Source organism: Gigantopelta aegis, chromosome 9 (assembly GCF_016097555.1).
Source record: "Gigantopelta aegis isolate Gae_Host chromosome 9, Gae_host_genome, whole genome shotgun sequence".
NCBI classification, from domain to species: domain Eukaryota; kingdom Metazoa; phylum Mollusca; class Gastropoda; order Neomphalida; family Peltospiridae; genus Gigantopelta; species Gigantopelta aegis.
The window spans coordinates 18,854,267-18,873,709 of record NC_054707.1 but is presented as its reverse complement, the minus strand read 5'-3'; the positions used below and the strand labels follow the sequence as shown (position 1 = coordinate 18,873,709).

General features: G+C 36.7%; 1 protein-coding gene and 1 long non-coding RNA gene across 3 annotated transcripts; one reads left to right on the top strand and one right to left on the bottom strand.

Annotated features, from left to right (window-relative positions):
• Positions 1-1,455: 1,455 nt before the first annotated feature.
• On the bottom strand, positions 1,456-16,258 carry LOC121381077. 2 transcript variants are annotated; one of them, XM_041510174.1, is made up of 2 exons: positions 15,034-16,258; positions 1,456-3,930 (listed from the first exon to the last, which is right to left on the bottom strand). In XM_041510174.1, exon 2 carries the CDS (start codon positions 3,796-3,798, stop codon positions 1,483-1,485), a length of 2,316 nt encoding a protein of 771 aa, XP_041366108.1. In that variant the 5' UTR covers positions 3,799-3,930; positions 15,034-16,258; the 3' UTR covers positions 1,456-1,482. The 2 variants fall into 2 exon arrangements, with proteins under 2 accessions (XP_041366108.1, XP_041366107.1); XM_041510173.1 differs by lacking the exon at positions 15,034-16,258 and adding an exon at positions 8,897-9,275.
• LOC121381078 lies at positions 9,322-12,119 on the top strand. Its single transcript, XR_005959042.1, has 2 exons — positions 9,322-9,433; positions 11,461-12,119. It is a non-coding gene; the product is annotated as an uncharacterized LOC121381078 (long non-coding RNA).
• Positions 16,259-19,443: the final 3,185 nt, after the last annotated feature.

Sequence of the window (19,443 nt, the reverse complement as noted above, 5' to 3'; positions counted from 1 at the left end):
GCAGGAACCCATTCGAGACCAATTTTGTAACCCAAGACACTTAACTCGTTACAGATTATATATATATATATATATATATTTATATATATATATATATATGATTTATTATCTCTTTTATTTTCGAAACTTCAGATTCTAAAAATTGCAAAGAACTCAAACTGTCTGAAAATTTGTTTTTGTTTCCAATTAATATAATCACTTTTAATCCAAACTAAAGAAAGGAGTATGGCGCTTAATTCAGTAGCATAGACAGCTAGGTCGTTACGCAGGAGACTCGCAGTGATAGAACATGTATGAGCACAACTGAATCTCGTCTTGACATTCTTTAACTTATTTTATTCATGGAAGACACGGACAACGTTCCGGCTTTGTACAATACTGTCCTGCTAAACCAAAAGGCAGTAAGTGATGAATTAACACGTCTGCAGGTCCAAATCTAGATTTGAAAAAGTAGATGTCAATTCTCCCTTCCCTGGACTCCTGGACATCTCACTGCTGCTAATAACTTGGCGACTTTAGCAGACTTTCGGCGAAGGAAAAAAAGGCCATTTCGCCCTATATTGGGGCTTATTTTGAGAACATCACTTTTTGTGACTTTTATCCATCTGGTAAATAATATATAAGGCACTTATATTTCTTAAATTAAACAGAATTTAATTATAAGAAGTGACCGTAATTACTTTTTTCAATTCATGCAAGCATGAATAAAAAAACTAAAGTGCATATATTATTTTTTTGTATGGCCCACTACGCGGAGTGATACAGTGCACACATTGATGGGGTGGGGTGGATCTTGTTCATACAGCATGAATACAGAAATAAATTATAATCACAGTCAATTCGTATTACGGATTACACAGTTAATTTGAACGCTATTGATGTCATACAGCATATTAAACATTCCTCTAAACGTTATTGTCGTCCACAGTCACTGCCCTCTCCAACGCAGAAAGTTATGAATCGCCTAACCTCTACTCAAACCTCACCCCAGTCAAAAAGACGAATTAATGTAAACCCCTACCCCCTCCATCAGATGCCAACATCTTTCAAAGCCTTTGATGTCATATAATATACACGAATTCCGAAGTTAAAAAGTCGACTTGGCAAAATCTGTTTGGACCTAGATTACACACGTGAGCGAGTTACACGTTGGGGCGGAGCTTAGCGCAGTGGTATAAAAAAACTCGCATGATGCGCGGTCGGTCAAGGATCAATCGCCGTCAGTAGGCCCATTGGGCTATTTTTCGTCACAACCAGTGCATATCGACTGGTATATCAAATGTCGTGGTATGTGCTATCCTGTCTGTATCCTGGTGCCTATAAAAATCCCTTGCGAATAATGGAAAAATGTAGCCGGTTTTCTCTCTTAAGACTATGTCAGAATTACTAAATATTTAACACCCAATAGCCTGTGATTAATACATCAATGGCTCTAGTGGTGTCGTTACACAAAACCAACTTTTAACTTTAATTTTTAACTTTTCATACGCCCGAAACATCCTCCAACCAAAACAAGAAGAGTGTTTTTAACACATTAATAGCAGTTACAATGACTTGCTTTGGCATAAACAACGCGATGCCTAAACACGCACACAAACCACTCAATGTTATAACTGACAAGAATGTTTTGTTTGACTCCTGTCCAATGAACCAATTCTTAAACAGTTTAGAGAATTCTTCAGGACAAAGCTTGTTCATATCCAGTATTTTCATGTCGGTGAAACCGAAATATGTCGATATGTTACATGGTCCGTGCTTAAGAAGCATGACATTCTTCCCAGCAACCTGTTTCTCGTTTATTTGGTACAACATGAGTTGGAACTCAAACCCGTTTTGAAAACCGCTTTCGATGTATTCCTTGGAGACAATGATCAGGAACATGCGACTGGAGACAATGGCATTGGAAACAGATTCAGTTTTGTAGTCTCCAATGGCGACATCACGTTCTCTGTAAAATACCTTGTTTCCAAAAGACTCCAAAATGGACGCCATTGCAGATGCCAAGTCCCGCTGAGAATCGGCATGTGATATATAGACGTCGTATTTACAAGACAAGCCAAGGTGGCCAATACTGCCTAGAGTTTCCCCTATTTTCTTCACTCGTGAACCATGCCAAAAAGGTCCTTCTAGGATCACATTCCTACAAGCAACAATCAGGCGCACCATCAGTTTATTGATGGCATATGTTATTAGTACACCAAACACCAACAATCCAAAAAATATCATATTTTCTATCAGAAAGTAATTCCTGTGTAATTCCTGAATATATGTCAACCAATAGTATGAACCCATTATGGATAGAGAGTCACCCAGTAGCATTGGCTTGGATTCATTCTGGAAAGCCAGGAGTATATCTGGTGTTCGGGGAATAAGTTTGATAGACTGAGGGTGTTCCACTTCGATTACCTCGTTTCTTCCACTCGTAACGTTGTAAAAATGTCTGTAAAACAGGAAAACATGACTGCCGTAGGACGACGGGCATGCGCAGTGCCACGCAATTCCTAAAATGGAACTCTGCATGTTGAGCCAATACAGAAACATATTTGGTAGTGTTCCAAAATGGCCTTTGGCATGCCAAAAAGCCCAATATATCCAGACAAAGAGAGAACAGCCATTTAAATTACCAGTACAGACTTCATGGAATGCTTTATCATTAATCACATAGTCAAGTGATACATCTTGCTTTTCGGCCAAATTTAAATAGGAAAGGCTCATGGACACAATTCCGCCAGGAGGAGCCGACCTGGTCAACACCGTTTTATTTATCTTTGTTAACATGAATTCACCAGTCCAGTCATAAATATTCGTTTTCCTTAAGTTCTCGTTAAACATTTGCATTTGCCGCCGGACTTCTATATAGCTATAGAATTCTGAGAGCATTTCTTCGAATTGCCTAACCACATCTTCCAAACTAATAAGAATACAAATACATCTACAGATGCACGGTGGAAATACACTACTATGATGGCGTTTAAACACGGGTTTAGGCATCTGCTGCTTTCTACTTTCAGATCTTCGCTGCTTCCTGGGTTTTGTTTGGGATACTTTATGTTTTCCCTTTGCTGTCTGCCTTAGATGGCAAGTGTAATTTCCAAAATCAGAGTCTTCAACGAGGTAAATCTTTAACGTTGACTCAATGACATAGGTATATAACGTGGAGTTATGCTCGCCTATTGTCTTGTCTGCCGCAGTTAAGAATGTGAATTGAATTTTAACTTTGTCTGAAGGCAGTACGAGTTCACCATCATGCCTCCAGATGACCGGTTTGTCAGCGGGTTCAACTTCGACATCAAATGTAATTGCATCGTAACAATAAAAATAAACGTCTTCCCCGTTATATCTAAAATGTTCTTCTATTGACTTCGGCTTTTCTTGAACCCTTCTCATTGAGGTCGATTCGTTTCGGTTTTCGTCGATGATGATGACACTGTCGTCGAGTCTACGTACGACGTTGCCTTCAAGCCATTCCCACGTCATCGTTGCTGCTTGGTCCAAACCATGCACCACACAAATATAGCTAAAGCACGAGACAAAGGTCAAATACAGAAGGATGCGAAGCGTACCGTAATTCTTGTAATAGTTCCGCAAATATCGCGAGATTACCGAAGCTGCAAGTCTAGCATAAACATATATCTGTCCAAAGATGGCATTCCAGTTTATACACCAGACTTCTGGGGTGTCTGGCTGGGCCAGGAAAAGAGGTACCAGCGAGGAACCCAGTCCAAAAATAAGAAACAGCAGCAGATATTTTCGTGATATTAGACCTGATGGGAAATATACTTTCAGCTCTTGATCCATCTTATTACATGTTGTGTTAATTTGTAATGTAGTAAAAGTTAAAACCCACTGATGTCGTGTGTGCAATGGACTCAGTCTGATTTTGTACACCTCGTGAAGTCCGCACTGGACAGCAGTCTAGCTGTTAGGTCTCTGAAATAACAATGTTGAAGAATAATTATTACCCATGACGAATGGTTCACCAAAATCCTAAAATTGATTTATTTGAATTTTGCGAATTTTAGAATTATCGTACTTAATAAGCTTTAACTGTGTTAATGTATTTCGGCTAGGATGTAGGATGAAGAAAATGAATGTTTGTTTAATACCTGAAAAGGCAGGCTAGTTTTTGCCCGAATTAAACGAAAATGCCCGAATTTGGATAACAACATTTATTAGCATTACTACCAATCAGTTATATAGGGTTGCAAACAACTCACTACGCATTATTACTTGGATTACAACTGATTTTGAGGGTAGAATGATGGAAATACATAGTAAAAAGGTCTCAGGTCACCACATTTTGCCCGAATATCTGTGACATTTTTGCCCGAATTTGAGATTTTGCTCCAGCACTGTCTCGTACGCTTGCGACTAGTCCGAAAAGACGTACAAAGAAAAGTATTGACTAAAATTTATTGTGCGCTCTGTACTAGCTTATGACCACCTCTACTACCACCACCAAACTGCGTTACTTTAAAAGCCAAGCCATTTGTGAGTTACACGGGACATTTTTGGGATCATAATCACTCACGTTTAACTGTCTTGATGTCAGCCTAGCTTTTAAACAGCAGAGTAACCAACTCGAGCTAGTATTCCCATTTCTTGTATGATTTAGGCTGAGAAATGATGTCACAACTTTTGAATAAAAGCTCTATAGAGCGTATACCACCGAGTATCATCGTACACAGGATATTGCGAGTTCCGAAGCGCGAAAAAGGCAAAATACCATCGCATCGAGGTAAGTTATTTGCCTTTTTCTTTGATTTGGTGCAGATTTATGTTGATCAATGTTAAGCGGTTACTTGCTAGATAAACAGCCAATGCAAGTATTTCGTCGGAAAGCCATATGAAATAATAGATCTTCAAATAAAACAAAATCTATGATGTTTGTTGTAATATTTTCACAATACCTGACCAAAAATGTCCATTTACTAAAGAATTATGTTGACATGGATTTCAAATATTGCATGTAAATGACCCTTAAATTATATTAAATATATTGTGTAAGTTATACTATACAAAATGTTGTAGTTTTATAAATATTTGTCTAAAACCCCAAACAAGGGTGTATCGCTTATTGCAATTATATTGTCTGGTAGAGTGTACTGTTACACGAAACGAGGGTGTACTGCGTCTTGCTTTTCAAAAACGAGATTGGTTTGTTTTTTTAATGTAAATATCTTGAATAACCCTGTATTCGTACATGGTGAATTGTATATTCGTGACCGGCCTCGGTGGCGTCGTGGCAGGCCATCGGTCTACAGGCTGGTAGGTACTGGGTTCGGATCCCAGTCGAGGCATGGAATTTTTAATCCAGATACCGACTCCAAACCCTGAGTGAGTGCTCCGCAAGGCTCAATGGGTAGGTGTAAACCACTTGCACCGACCAGTGATCCATAACTGGTTCAACAAAGGCCATGGTTTGTGCTATCCTGCCTGTGGGAAGCGCAAATAAAAGATCCCTTGCTGCCTGTCGTAAAAGAGTAGCCTATGTGGCGACAGCGGGTTTCCTGTAAAAAAAAATCTGTGTGGTCCTTAACCATATGTCTGACGCCATATAACCGTAAATAAAATGTGTTGAGTGCGTCGTTAAATAAAACACTTCTTTCTTTCTTTCTTTGTATATTCGTTTGTTTTATGAACTGCATTATATTATAGTTTCAAACATTGCAATATGTGCCAACGACATACTTGTATATGTAAAATATTGTCATGTAAAGGGACATTCCTGACTATGCTGCATTGTAAAATGTTTCGGGGCGAGACTTAGCCCAGTGGTACAGCGCTCGCTCGATGCGCGGTCGGTGTGGGATCGATCCCCGTCGGTGGGCCCATTAGGCTATTTCTCGTTCCAACCAGTGCACTACGACTAAAGGCCGTGGCATGTACTACCCTGTCTGTGGGATGGTGCATATAAATGATCCCTTGCTGCTAATCGAAAAGAGTAGCCCATGAAGTGGCGACAGCGGGTTTCCTCTCTCAATATCTGTGTGGTCCTTAACCATATGTCTGACACTATATAACCGTAAATACAATGTGTTGAGTGCGTCGTTAAATAAAACATTTCTTTCTTTCTTTTTTGTAAGATGTTTCCGAATAATAAAATATTTCTATGATTAAACTTACATATTAAATATATTTCTTGTTTAGAATATCAGTGTCTGTATATTCAATGTGTTTCTGGTCGTCTTAATATTTGTAACAAGCCCAATTAGAATTTTGTCTTCAAATAATTTCGTACGTATAAAAAATATATATTTTAGGAAATAAAATGAAATTTAACCTAGTAAAATATTTTAGAACGATCAGAAACACGTTTAATATATAGCCACTAATATTTTATGCATAAAAATGTATTTCATATGTAATTACAATCGTTAAAAAGTCTCTGTTAGTCGATAACATCTTAAACATTGCAGCAAACTCAGGAATGCCCCTTTAACAGCCTCATCATTTTGTATTTCCAGAATTATTGAAGTAGTACATACAACGGACTTTGCAAATAACAAGTGCTCCTACAACAGATCCAGAGATAGAGTGAGACAGTATCTTAAATTGAGTTACTTGCGTGGCAAAGACGTTAAAATCAAAGATTGGACTTAAGTGTAAAGGACATACACGGGTCTTAGCTTAATTACAGCACTCAGACCGTGATCAGTAAAGATACATATAACAGCATGTGAACAAAGATGTATATGCTGACAATTAATGATAATTTCTACACAAGAAAATGTATGCAGGGGCGTAGCGTGAGCTGGACCTGGGAGCAGGGGGGGGTTCGAATATGAATCAAGTGGACCTTTACTATTTTGTTTTTGCACCACCAGAAACTCCATATGTATAAACCATATTCTGCCCCACACACACCCACACCCCCACCCCACACCAGCCTACGGTATGCTATTTCAATGTACATCTTGTGATATTGTTTTTTTTATACACATTATTTGTAGAAATATTATAATATACAGACAAAGCAAATTATTAATAACACTTGGTAAGTGATCAACATCACATGTCAAACAAAATCTAAAAGACAGATAGACCGTCATTTGGCGAGCGGGCGAGTACTTTCTGTAGCCCTGGAAAATGTATGATTTATAGAAAATAAGATTAATGCTTGACAAACGTAATTAATTGTTTTGAGTTTCAATATGAAATTAGTTACAACTTTATTGAATAAAACATTCTTCTTTAAGTTTATAAAATTTAGTCTTTCATCCACGTCTTATAAATACAGATCTATCCTTCTCTTTTATGTAGAAATTGTTTATTTTTATCTCATTATTCACGTTGGACCCATCTGTTTCCAAAATCCTTCACACAGACACACACACACACACACACACACACACACACACACACGTGTGTGTGTGTGTGTGTATATGTGCGTCTAAGCTCTTAGGTGAACGATAAAGTTGACACTGCGACTGAGGCCTCAAGGGTCACCCCTTGGGTTCCACCCTCTCGGTCTGTCTCTGTTCCTGGAGAATTCATCTCAATGTCACGTGATAAACTGTAATCGCCAACTGCTGACATAATATTTAATAGGTATGTTTGTTGGCAGACCGGGTATCAATTAAAAATCCGTAACTAAAGTCTAAGTTAGTGCATAATTGAATCGTATATGCATAACTAAAATATAAATCTTCCACTATGCTACTATGAATGAAGATTTATTTCAGAAAACGTTTAATAATGTGCTTCACATTATAAGCCAACTATAATACATCGCTTCTTTTTCTACAGTCATACGTGGAATTAACATATTTTTAATTATTAATATATACATATACATACAATACATACATTATATATATATATATATATATATATATATATATATATATATATATAATACCTATATATACATGTATGATATCTATAATCTAAATTATCATTGTTTAGTGTGCATGTCTTTGAATATCGATTATAGACGATATTGTCATAACGTTTTGATTATCAAATGAATCAATATGCAGTACACTCGATCTCAGTTTCCAGTACACCGCTATTTTAGGCTTTTAACAAATACAACGAAAACAACTTAATTTTTATTGCACAACTTACACAGTGTGTTTGATATAGTCTACGGACCAATAATATGTAAATTGTTTTATCGATGTCGCTATGACCATTTAGTTAATTGACCTGTTTGTTGGGGTATTGTGAAAGTGAAGATGAACAATCGTTACAATGTGCGTATTACAGATACTCTATCATTTCAAATGGCCTTCTGATCAATGGATTTATTAGCAAATTATCTTGCTAGTAATCGCATAAAATTGGTCAACATAAATCTGCACCAGGGGCCTAATTCACGTTCTCTGAGGCTCTGTTAGACAACTGACCCAGCGGAAGTTATTTTTTAACGGCTCAGTGGGTTGGTCTAAAGCCACGACACGGACTCCTCTCTTACTAGCAGCCAACCTTTAACTCTTGTCTATGACAGCATGCTATTAGCATAAAAATCAAGGCACCGATTACCGATTACTCTCAGTTACCAGTTGTTACGTTAGCAGCAGCCTTGATTTATTTAAACAAATCACACACACACACAAAAAATTATAAAACGTTTGTTTTGTTTAATGACACCACTAGAACACATGGATTTATTAATCATCGGCTATTACATGTCAAACATTTGGTAATGTTTTTACATACAGTCTTAGAGAGGAAACCTGTTACATTTTCCAATTAGTTTCAAGGGATCTTTTATATTCACCATCCCACATACAGAATAGCACATATCACTGCCTTTGATATACAATTCGTGGTGCACTGGCTGGTACGAGAAATAGCCCGCCGCGCATCAAGCGAGCGCTTTACCAATGGACTACGTCCCGCCCCAAATCACAACAACAATCATAAATGCATGTAGTAAATGTATACTTACCAAGAACCAGAATAAATTGTGCCAGGTATTCACAGAAATGTTTTGTTTTACTTTTCACGATGTTGATTACTATGTAATCAGTGATATATCGTATTTACTGTTACATCATGCAATCCATCTGTTCCAACTTAGAATATTTACATCACTTGTGAATCATCGAATCCATATAATGCTAATTCTCAGCTGAAAACTGATCTTGCACGCAAGCGGTCAAAAACTTGACTTGAGCAAGCGGTGGTTAACCGCACTTTACGTGATATTGTAACCATGTATGTAAAGAAAGTGGCAAGCTGGGATACAATTGCTAGTCAGTCAAAATACATCACGAGCCATCGTCATGGGGACTTCCAAAAACACTATTTTTAGACGCACATATATTTAGATTTACACCGTCACGAAATTTCAAAAAAAGTAAATGCTTTACCAATACATCACAACACTGACCCACATTTACCACCATAACAAGACAACAGTTCGGTTACAATGACCTTTAGCAAGCGCGCACGTACTGAATATTGGATAACAAGGGGGAGACAGGTAAGGAATAATATTGTTTATCACATCTTGAGCAAAGAAAGAAAGAAGTGTTTTATTTAACGACGCACCCAACACATTTTATTTACGGTTATATGGCGTCAGACATATGGTTAAGGACCACACAGATTGTTTTAGAGGAAACCCGCTGTCGCCACATAGGCTACTCTTTTACACATCTTGAGCAATAACATTATTTAGAGAATACTACAAGAGTGGCCTTTAGATACCAATTATCTTACAAACAGGGCGACCAACCTAAAGGGGTAGGGGGAATCCGGAATTTTCTAATATTTTATTTTTTAAGCGCACGCACACCATTTTTCGAAACAATAATTTAAAGCGAGCGAAAACGCTATTTTCAAAAAAATTATTTAAACAGCGCGAAAATTGCAATGTTTGACACATATTTGCAAAATAACAAAAAAGAGATACATAATACATATTTATCTCTTCAGTATACCAGTCACTGGTGTAGGAAGCGGGTGGGGGTGATGTGCCCCCCCCCCCCCCCCCACACACACACACTTTGTAGGTGCAGCGATGGTTTTTATATTTTTTATACATGTGTATATATATATTGTTGTGGCCTCGTCCCAAGGATATCCAGAAAATATAAATAACATCCACAGACAAGAAAGCCGAAGTGTTTCAATTTCCAGAATTATAAATTTATTTAAAAGTAAATGAAAATAAAGTTAATGTCCACAGGTAAGATTCCAACAGATAGATAGATCTCTTCCTTTCAGCTCCAGGTATATTAAACCAGTGAGGACTGTATCTCCAATAAATGTAAACTTAACTGCAGGTTGCAGTTGCTTATAAATATTACTTCGATAAACCAAGTTAATTAAATAGAGAATGAATGAATGAATGAATGAATGAATGAATGTTTAACGACACCCCAGCACGAAAAATACATCGGCTATTGGGTGTCAAACTATGGTAATGCAAATAAATAAAGTGATGATCAACATCAATATAAAAATTCAAGGTTTAAACAAAAACAGTGTAAAGAACTGTGCCAAAAATACAAATACAAATATCACAGAATTTTACGGACACCGAATTTTACTCTAAACTTCAATTTGTGCTGTATTGGCCATTCTCAAAGAGAATGTTACACCCCTGCACACGGTGAGGTTACAGCACGCGCAGGGGAATTAAACAGAGATGGTAAATTATTAAAATTTACTTTGAAAATAAAGTTAAAATTATTCTGCTGTCAATTTAAATGTATGTAATGTAATAAAGTTGTAAAGTTACTTTTAATGTTTGCTTGTCAGACCGCGAAACAGCGAGAGAACCGTTGACGTCAGGTCAGGTCAGGTCATAGAGCTTTACGTGCACATTCAGAGCAAGCTGTTGTAGCGCACAGTCCTGGGCACAAGAGCCGGCCATTGACGTCAGCCTTTTATACCACGTGACGTCATAACAGCCAATCAGAAATTACGTCACGCTAGGAAGAGATCTATCTTTACAAAATAAATATCATTTCATTTAATAATTACGTTATGCACACACTTGCTCAATAAATAAAGTAATTGCTTTTTGGTCCAGTTTCCGTTTGCAATTTACAGTTTGTAAATGCACACTCTAAATCCCGAGAAACTTCAACTTTTATAAATATGTCAGTTTTGCGCATAGCAAATGCATTACCAACTTGAAATAATTAACACTGGAAATTTCTTAAGTGCAGAAACATAAAAGTAGCATTTCTTGATTGCTTTTTTAGTCTAAAATTAGCGTAAAACAATTTCACAAAAAAAGCCTTTAGAATATTCATAAAAACTACATTATTTACCAGGCACAAAGACAAGCTATGGTGTATTGAAAATACATTGGGAATTCAAGCTAATAATACAAAGAAATTCTAATATGCATGAACATGAGACTATCGTTACACAATTGCGTTTTTGGTCTGATTTCAATATAAATAGTTTCAAACAATGCAATATGTGCCCACTGACATATATGTAAAATGTTGTCATGTAGATAAACTCAACAGCCTCATCATTTTGTATTTCCAGAATTACTGAAGTAGTACATGCAACGGACTTTGTAAATAACAAGTCTCCTACAACAGATCCAGGGATAGAGTGAGACAATATCTTAAATTGAGATACTTGCGTGGCAAAGACGTTAAAATCAAAGATTGGACTTAAGTGTAAAGGACATACACGGGACTTAGCTTAATTACAGCACCCAGACTGTGATCAGTAAAGAAACATAGAACAGCATGTGAACAAAGATGTGTATGCTGACAATTAATGATAATTACTACACAAGAAAATGTATGCTATTTCAATGTACATCATGTGATATTGGTTTTGTGTTTATACACATTATTTGTTTCCTTTATCATTTATATGAAATTACTATAATATACAGTGTCTTCACTTATGATGAAATATATAGATATACTGACAAATCATTATTAATAACACTTTGTAAGTGATCAACATCAAAATCTAAAAGACAGACAGACAGTCGGGCTGGTAGCTGCATTTTTAAAAATCGTCCGTAGGAAGTTTTACTTGCATTTGGCGAGCGGGCAAGTACTTTCTGCAGCCCTGGAAAATGTATGATTTATAGAAAATAAGATTAATGCTAGACAAACGTAATTAATTGTTTTGAGTTTCAATATGAAATTAGTTCCAACTTTATTGAATAAAACATTCTTCTTTAAGTTTATAAATTACTTTTGAATATAGTTATAAATCGTCCACTATGCTACTATGAATGAAGATTTATTTCAGGAAACGTTTAATAATGTGCTTCACAGTATAAGCCAACTATAAAGCATCGCTCCTTTTTCTACAGTCATACGTGGAATTAACATATTTATATACAGGGCTCGAACTTAACGGCGGCAACGACGGCAAATATATAAATGTGTATGAACATTATCTGACAGTATTTAACACAGGCGTTTGGGTCCTGGTTGGAGTTAATGGGTGTACTACTTGATGGAACAAGTCATGCGCGTACCCTGTGTTGTATAATATACGTTCTCACTATATTTTGCCTCCTCGCTTTCGTGTTATGCCGTCCCTTTTCACGTTTGGCAGCCCCATTACTTGTCATTTGTTAATTCAGATGATTTTTATTGTCATTTGTTTATTCAGCAATTCTTTATTAAATATTAGAATTTTTTTTTTTTTTTTTTTTTTTTTGGGGGGGGGGGGATATCACCGCTTATAAAAACAACGGAAGTGATAGTGTTCATGATTAAAATCATTTATCATGGGTACCAAATAATATATACACCGCCTTTACAAAAACGAAACTACTTTTTATTAGCTGGCAAAATGACCTCAGATTACAGTTATCTTCCCATTTGTCCGCGCAAGTAGTCTGCTGTTTGACTGCGATTATTTCATGGCAAACAGCTATGAAGTGGCAACTATTTGACTGAAGTGACAGGGGAGAGCATGTAGTTTGCAAGTGGTTTACACCTACCCATTGAGTCTTGCGGAGCACTCACTCAGGGTCTGGAGTCGGTATCTGGATTAAAAATCCCAATCCTCGACTGGAATCCGAACCCAGTACCTACCAGCCTGTTGACCGATGGCCTAACCACGACGCCACCGAGGCCGGTCTTGTAAACATGTGTAACTTGTTGACACTGAAGACTTGTTTGTGGTAATTCCGGCCCATGCAAAAGTAGTGCTTTTTGTGTAAAATGGGTGTACTCCGGCCTGTTTTAGAGGGTGTGTTTGTTTAAACCAATATGCTGGGAGAAAGAGATAAAATAATAATATTAAAACTTTTATCAGTTTAGCAAACCGAATATCCGTGAATGTCAGACTGACACTCCGTTTTAACTGAACTACGTTTTAACTAACAGTGCACAAAAAATAAGGCAGCTCGTACATCGTACCAACTTTTCAGTACCAGATACTGAGGTGCAAAATAAGGGATAGGTATTTCCAGAAAGTTGACCAACACAACGATATACGGTAACCAAACGTTTCCTTTTCTTTCTTTTTTGGCTTTTCAGTGGTTTTTTGTTTGTTTTGTTGTTGTTTTTTGAAATGGTGCGCGACCACCATCCTTTAATTTTTACCCAACGAGAACACTGTATACAATTCAATGGCATCTATAGAACAATGCTCATGTCATATTCACCGAAATCTTGGGCAACTTCCTCTCAGAAACGCCAGGTTCCGTTAAACGTTAGCTTATGCTAGTAGTCCATTATTCCATTCATAACAAATTCTTGTTTATTGAAGTTTATTGACATACATTGAAGAGATATGATTACATATACATACAGAAAAATAACCTTTCAGTCAAGTTAATTTGCTGCAAAAGTCAGTTTAAAGAAATTGCTGTCGGCATCCTCAAAATTGCCGTCGGTCAGCCCTTTCACCGACGGCAAATGTTTTTTTTTAATTTCCTGTATATATATATATACCTTTAATCTAAATTATCATTGTTTAGTGTGCATGTCTTTGAATATCGATTATAGACGATATTTTTATAACGTTTTGAATGAATTAAATGAATCAATAATTATGCAGTACACTGAATATTTGCTAAATTGCAACATGCAGTACACTCGATCTCAGTTTCCAATACATCGCTAGTTTAGGCTTTTAACAAATACAACGAAAACGACTTAATTTTTTATTGCAAAACTTACACAGTGTGCTCGATATAGTCTAGGGATCAATAATATGAAACTTTTTTTATCGATGTCGCTACGACCATTTAGTTAAACGGACATTCCTGAGTTTGCTGCATTGTAAGATGTTTCCGACTAATAAAATATTTCTACGATTAAACTTACATATTAAATATATTTTCTTGTTTAGAATATCAGTTTCTGTATATTCAGTGTGTTTCAGGTCGTCTTAATATTTGTAAGGAGCCCAAGCTGGATTCTGTTTTCAAATAATTTCGTATGTACAAAAAATAATATTTTAGGAAATAAAATGAAATTTAACCTAGTAAAAATATTAGAACGACCAGAAACACGTTTAATATACAGCCACTAATATTTCATGTAGAAAAATATATTTGATATGCAATTACAGTCGTTAAAAAGGCTCTGTTAGTCGATAACACCTTAAAAGTTGCCACAAACTCAGGAATGTCCATTTAATTGACCTGTTTGTCGGGGTATTGTGAAAGTGAAGATGAACAATCGTTATAATATGTGTATACTATTACAGATAATCTATCATTTCAAATGGCCTTCCGATGAATGGATTTATTAGCACATTATCTAGCTAGTAATTGCATAATATTGATCAACACACATCTGCACCAGGGGCCTAATTCACAATGGTCTCTTAGGCTCTGCTAGACAACAAAGCATCCTCTTTATAAGTATTTTTGCATTGTACTGCGATATCGCAAAATTACGAGAGTTTAGTGACTTAGGTCCCAGATCAAAGAAAACGGCATATAACCTTACCTCGATGACGTGGTATTTTGCCTTTTTCTCGTCTCGGAGCTCGCAATATCCTATGTACAATGATACACGGTGTATACTATATCATACTATTCGAACCTAGGCTTGAGGTCCCTCGAGCAACAACAAAACATTTCAATTCGTTACTACTAGTATATAATTAGTAAATATAAGTGATTACCTGGATATACTGGTACAGGTAGACTGGGTCGTTGATACTTTAGTTATTCCCGTTAAGCACTTCTGAACTATTGATACATGGATGTTGCAATGACCTACAGCTGACTGGCGGCAAACAATTAGCCAATAGAATTGACCCACGTTTCGTCGTCCATGTTTTCGGGGCTTCCCGAACAGCTATTTTTATACGAAATACTTGGACTTTCCAAAGGGCTATTGTAAACCTTTTTCTGTTTTTCTCCTTTCACTATCTGTTGCTAGACCAGTTTCTATATAATATTATATCGAATTAAGTTAGTTACATTTGGCCTGGTGGACTAATTGAATAGGTAACAAAATGCAGAAGAAAGCTATCAAAGATAAATGACTTTTTCAAAAGGTGAATAACAAACTTTTAACAAAATGAGTTCAATTTATTCTTTGAATAACATCTTTATGTAGTAAAAATATTTAAGCTATTTTCTCTATTATTTTTAACGTTTGTGACAACTGTTCATACTTTTATGCATTCCAGTTTAGTAGTAGCTTTCATGGTAAATTATTTCATATGTGTTTTTATTTACCTGTAAATAAGAGCCACCTGTCCATAACAGTCACTTGAGTGACCGTTACATACAGGTGCTGCTCTATTTCAACATTCTGCAGGACATTTCTTCTCTCTATCCAGTGTTAAAAAGTGTGGCTTTTGTAATCATCTAAATGCCGTGACCAAACGTTGACATTAATATCATTGATGTAAATATTTCCTCAATTGCAAACTGTGTTTATTTACACATTGAAAACATCCCATGGGCTCATAAATAAACCTGGGATAAAATTCCGTTTGATCGATTGTTTTAACATGTTTTAACAAGTTAGAGGTGGGCGGAATTTGGAATAAGAATTTAGTAGTTTTCGTTTCCATAATATCCCCAAAGGCTTTTTCATTAAAACTATTTATATTGAAATTAGACCAAAAACGCAATTGTGTAACGATAGTCTCATGTTTATGCATATTACAATTTGTTTGTCTTATTAGCTTGAATTCCCAATGTATTTGCAATACACCATAGCTTGTCTTTGTGCCTGGTAAATAATGTAGTTTTTATGAATATTCTAAAGGCGTTTTCTGGGAAATTGTTTTACGCTAATTTTAGGAAGGAAGGAAGGAAATGTTTTATTTAACGACGCACTCAACACATTTTATTTACGGTTATATGGCGTCAGACATATGGTTAAGGACCACACAGATTTTGAGAGGAAACCCGCTGTCGCCACTACATGGGCTACTCTTTCCGATTAGCAGCAAGGGATCTTTTATTTGCGCTTCCCACAGGCAGGATAGCACAAACCATGGCCTTTGTTGAACCAGTTATGGATCACTGGTCGGTGCAAGTGGTTTACACCTACCCATTGAGCCTTGTTTTGTTTGACTCCTGTCCAGTGAACCAGTTCTCCAATAGTTTAGACAATTCTTCATGACAAAGCCTGTTCATATCCAGTATTTTCATGTCGGTGAAACTACCGAAATATGTCGCTATGTTACATGGTCCGTGCTTAAGAAGCATGACATTCTTCTCAGCAACCTGTTTCTCGTGTATTTGGTACAACATGAGTTGGAACTCAAACCCGTTCTGAAAACCGATTAGCAGCAAGAGATCTTTTATTTGCACTTCCCACAGGCAGGATAGCACAAACCATGGCCTTTGTTCAACCAGTTATGGATCACTGGTCGGTGCAAGTGGTTTACACCTACCCATTGAGCCTTGCGGAGCACTCACTCAGGGTTTGGAGTCGGTATCTGGATTAAAAATCCCATACCTCGACTGGGATCCGAACCCAGTACCTACCAGCCTGTAGACCGATGACCTAACCATGACGCCACCGAGGCCGGTCACGCTAATTTTAGATTGAAAAAGCAATTAAGAAATGCTAATTTTATGTTTATGCACTTTAGAAATTTCCAGTAATAATTATTTCAAATTGGTAATGCGTTTTCTATGGGCAAAACTGACGTTTCTCGAGATTTAGAGTGTGTAATTACAAACTGTAAATTGTAAACGGAAGCTGGACCAAAAAGCAATTACTTTGATTTATTGAGCAATTGTGTGCATAACGTAATTATTAAATGAAATGATATTTATTATATACATAGCAATGAAATATATAGATCTACGGAAACCATAAAAGTCATATCCGGTGAAAAGTTATATTTTCACTGTATTTTAGCTACAGTAAAAATATAGAAATCGTATTTACTTTTTTGTAAAAGTGCATGATTAAATTACTCCCTTTGCAATAATGAAGTATTTAAATTGGCGAATGTAAAAACATCGCGTTAGAAAGAACTGTACCTATGAAAAAGGGATACGAAGTGTAATTACGACAAAATATATAAAACGAATTGAATACGAAGCTGCATAATGATGACACAATGTAGTGTCATCGAGTGTAAGTGTAAGAATTTAACGGCGTTCCGACTCGTTTTGTTTTTGTGGGAGTTTGTAGAGGATCGCGTTGTCGGGTATGTTTGCATCGCAGTATTGTTAAATAAATGTTAATAAAGATAATGTTTATTCAAAATTCTTTTTAAAAGTCTATGGTCAAGTAAATATTTTGGCAAAGTTCCATAGGAAGAAATATATCATGACGTTACGTGTTTTCGATAGGATAAGCGAAAGATATTACCAAAAAGCGAAAGATATTGTCACAAATTAGGAAATCTGTATATAATAAATAGACCATTTCATGGTGTTTTTCCGAATACGATTTTTTATGTCAACTTGTGATGTGTGAAAACCATAGTTTCACTCATTGCTTCGCAATTCGTGAAAATATGGTTTTCACACATCACTCGTTGACATAAAAATCGTATTCGAAAAACCCCATGAAATAGCCTCTATTTATTTTGTAAAAATAATCTCATCCTAGCGTGACGTAATTTCTGATTGGCTGTTATGACGTCACGTGGTACTTAGGAAAAAGTAAAAAAGGCTGACGTCAACGGTCCTAATTAACGAGCTACTCTCGGCCTACTAAAATCCAAACCTATACGTAGCTCCCTACCTTTTATTCTTTAGAACGACCTTTAAAATTGCGCCAAATTTCCATCATCAAAATTCGCACCCATTTCCCTTTGGCTTAATCCTACGGGACATTACAAATTACATAGCACCATACCCCCCCCCCCCCCCCCCCCCCCCCCGCCTGTTACCGACTACGGTTGGACTGCTGGTGCTCCCTCCTTCACCCACTCCAACCCTTTCCTGTCCTGGAAGGATGAACCAGTTGAGGCCGGTACCTGTGCCCAGGACAGGCGTGCGCTACAACAGCTTGCTCTGAATGCGCACGTTAAACAATTTGGTCTTGGTCTTGGTCTTAGACGTTAACGGTCTGACAAGCAAACATTAAAAGCATGTCCCCTTGTCCAACTTTACAACTTTATTACATTACATACATTTAAATTGACAGCAGAATAATTTTAACTTATATTTTCAAAGTAAATTTTAATAATTTACTATCTCTATGTAATTAACTTGGTTTATCGAAGTAATATTAATAAGCAACTACAACCTGCAGTTAAGTTTACATTTATTGGAGATACAGTCCTCACTGGTTTAATATACCTGGAGCTGAAAGGAAGAGATCTATCTATCTGTTGGAATCTTACCTGTGGACATTAACTTTATTTTCATTTACTTTTAAATAAACCTATAATTCTGGAAATTGGAACACTTCGGCTTTGTTGTCTGTGGATGTTATTTATATTTTTTGGATATCCTAGGGACGCGGCCACAACAATATATATATACACATGGGCGGATCCAGGAAATATTTTTAGGGGGGGGGGACCAAAAAAGAAGGGCACATTGACTCGTCAAAAGGGCACCTTACTACAAGTTTTGATATTTACAATTAATATGAATTCCTACAGTTCTACGTCATAATATGCTAGCAATAATGAAGTAAATTGGCGTCACTCGCGTTAGAACCTCAATGGGGCCCCATTGAGACTCAATAACACAGACACATATCTGCAAGCTTGCGCATGTACACGAAAATCTTGATTTCATTTATCTACAATATAATTATTGTTTACTTAAAAAAATAAAAATTCTACAAACAAAAAGGGCACTTGGACATTTTGAGGGCACTTGAACAATTTTTTGGGGGGACGCGTCCCCCTGGTCCCCCCCCTTGGATCCGCCCATGTATACACATGTATAAATATATAAAAACCATCGCTGCACCTACAAAGTGTGTGTGTGTGGGGGGGGGGGGGGCACGTCAACCCCACCCGCTTCCTACGCCAGTGACTGGTATGTTGAAGGGACAAATACTATGTATTATGTTGTTATTTTGCAAATATGTGTCAAACATTGCAATTTTCGCGCTGTTTAAATTATTTTTATAAAAATGGCGTTTTCGCTCG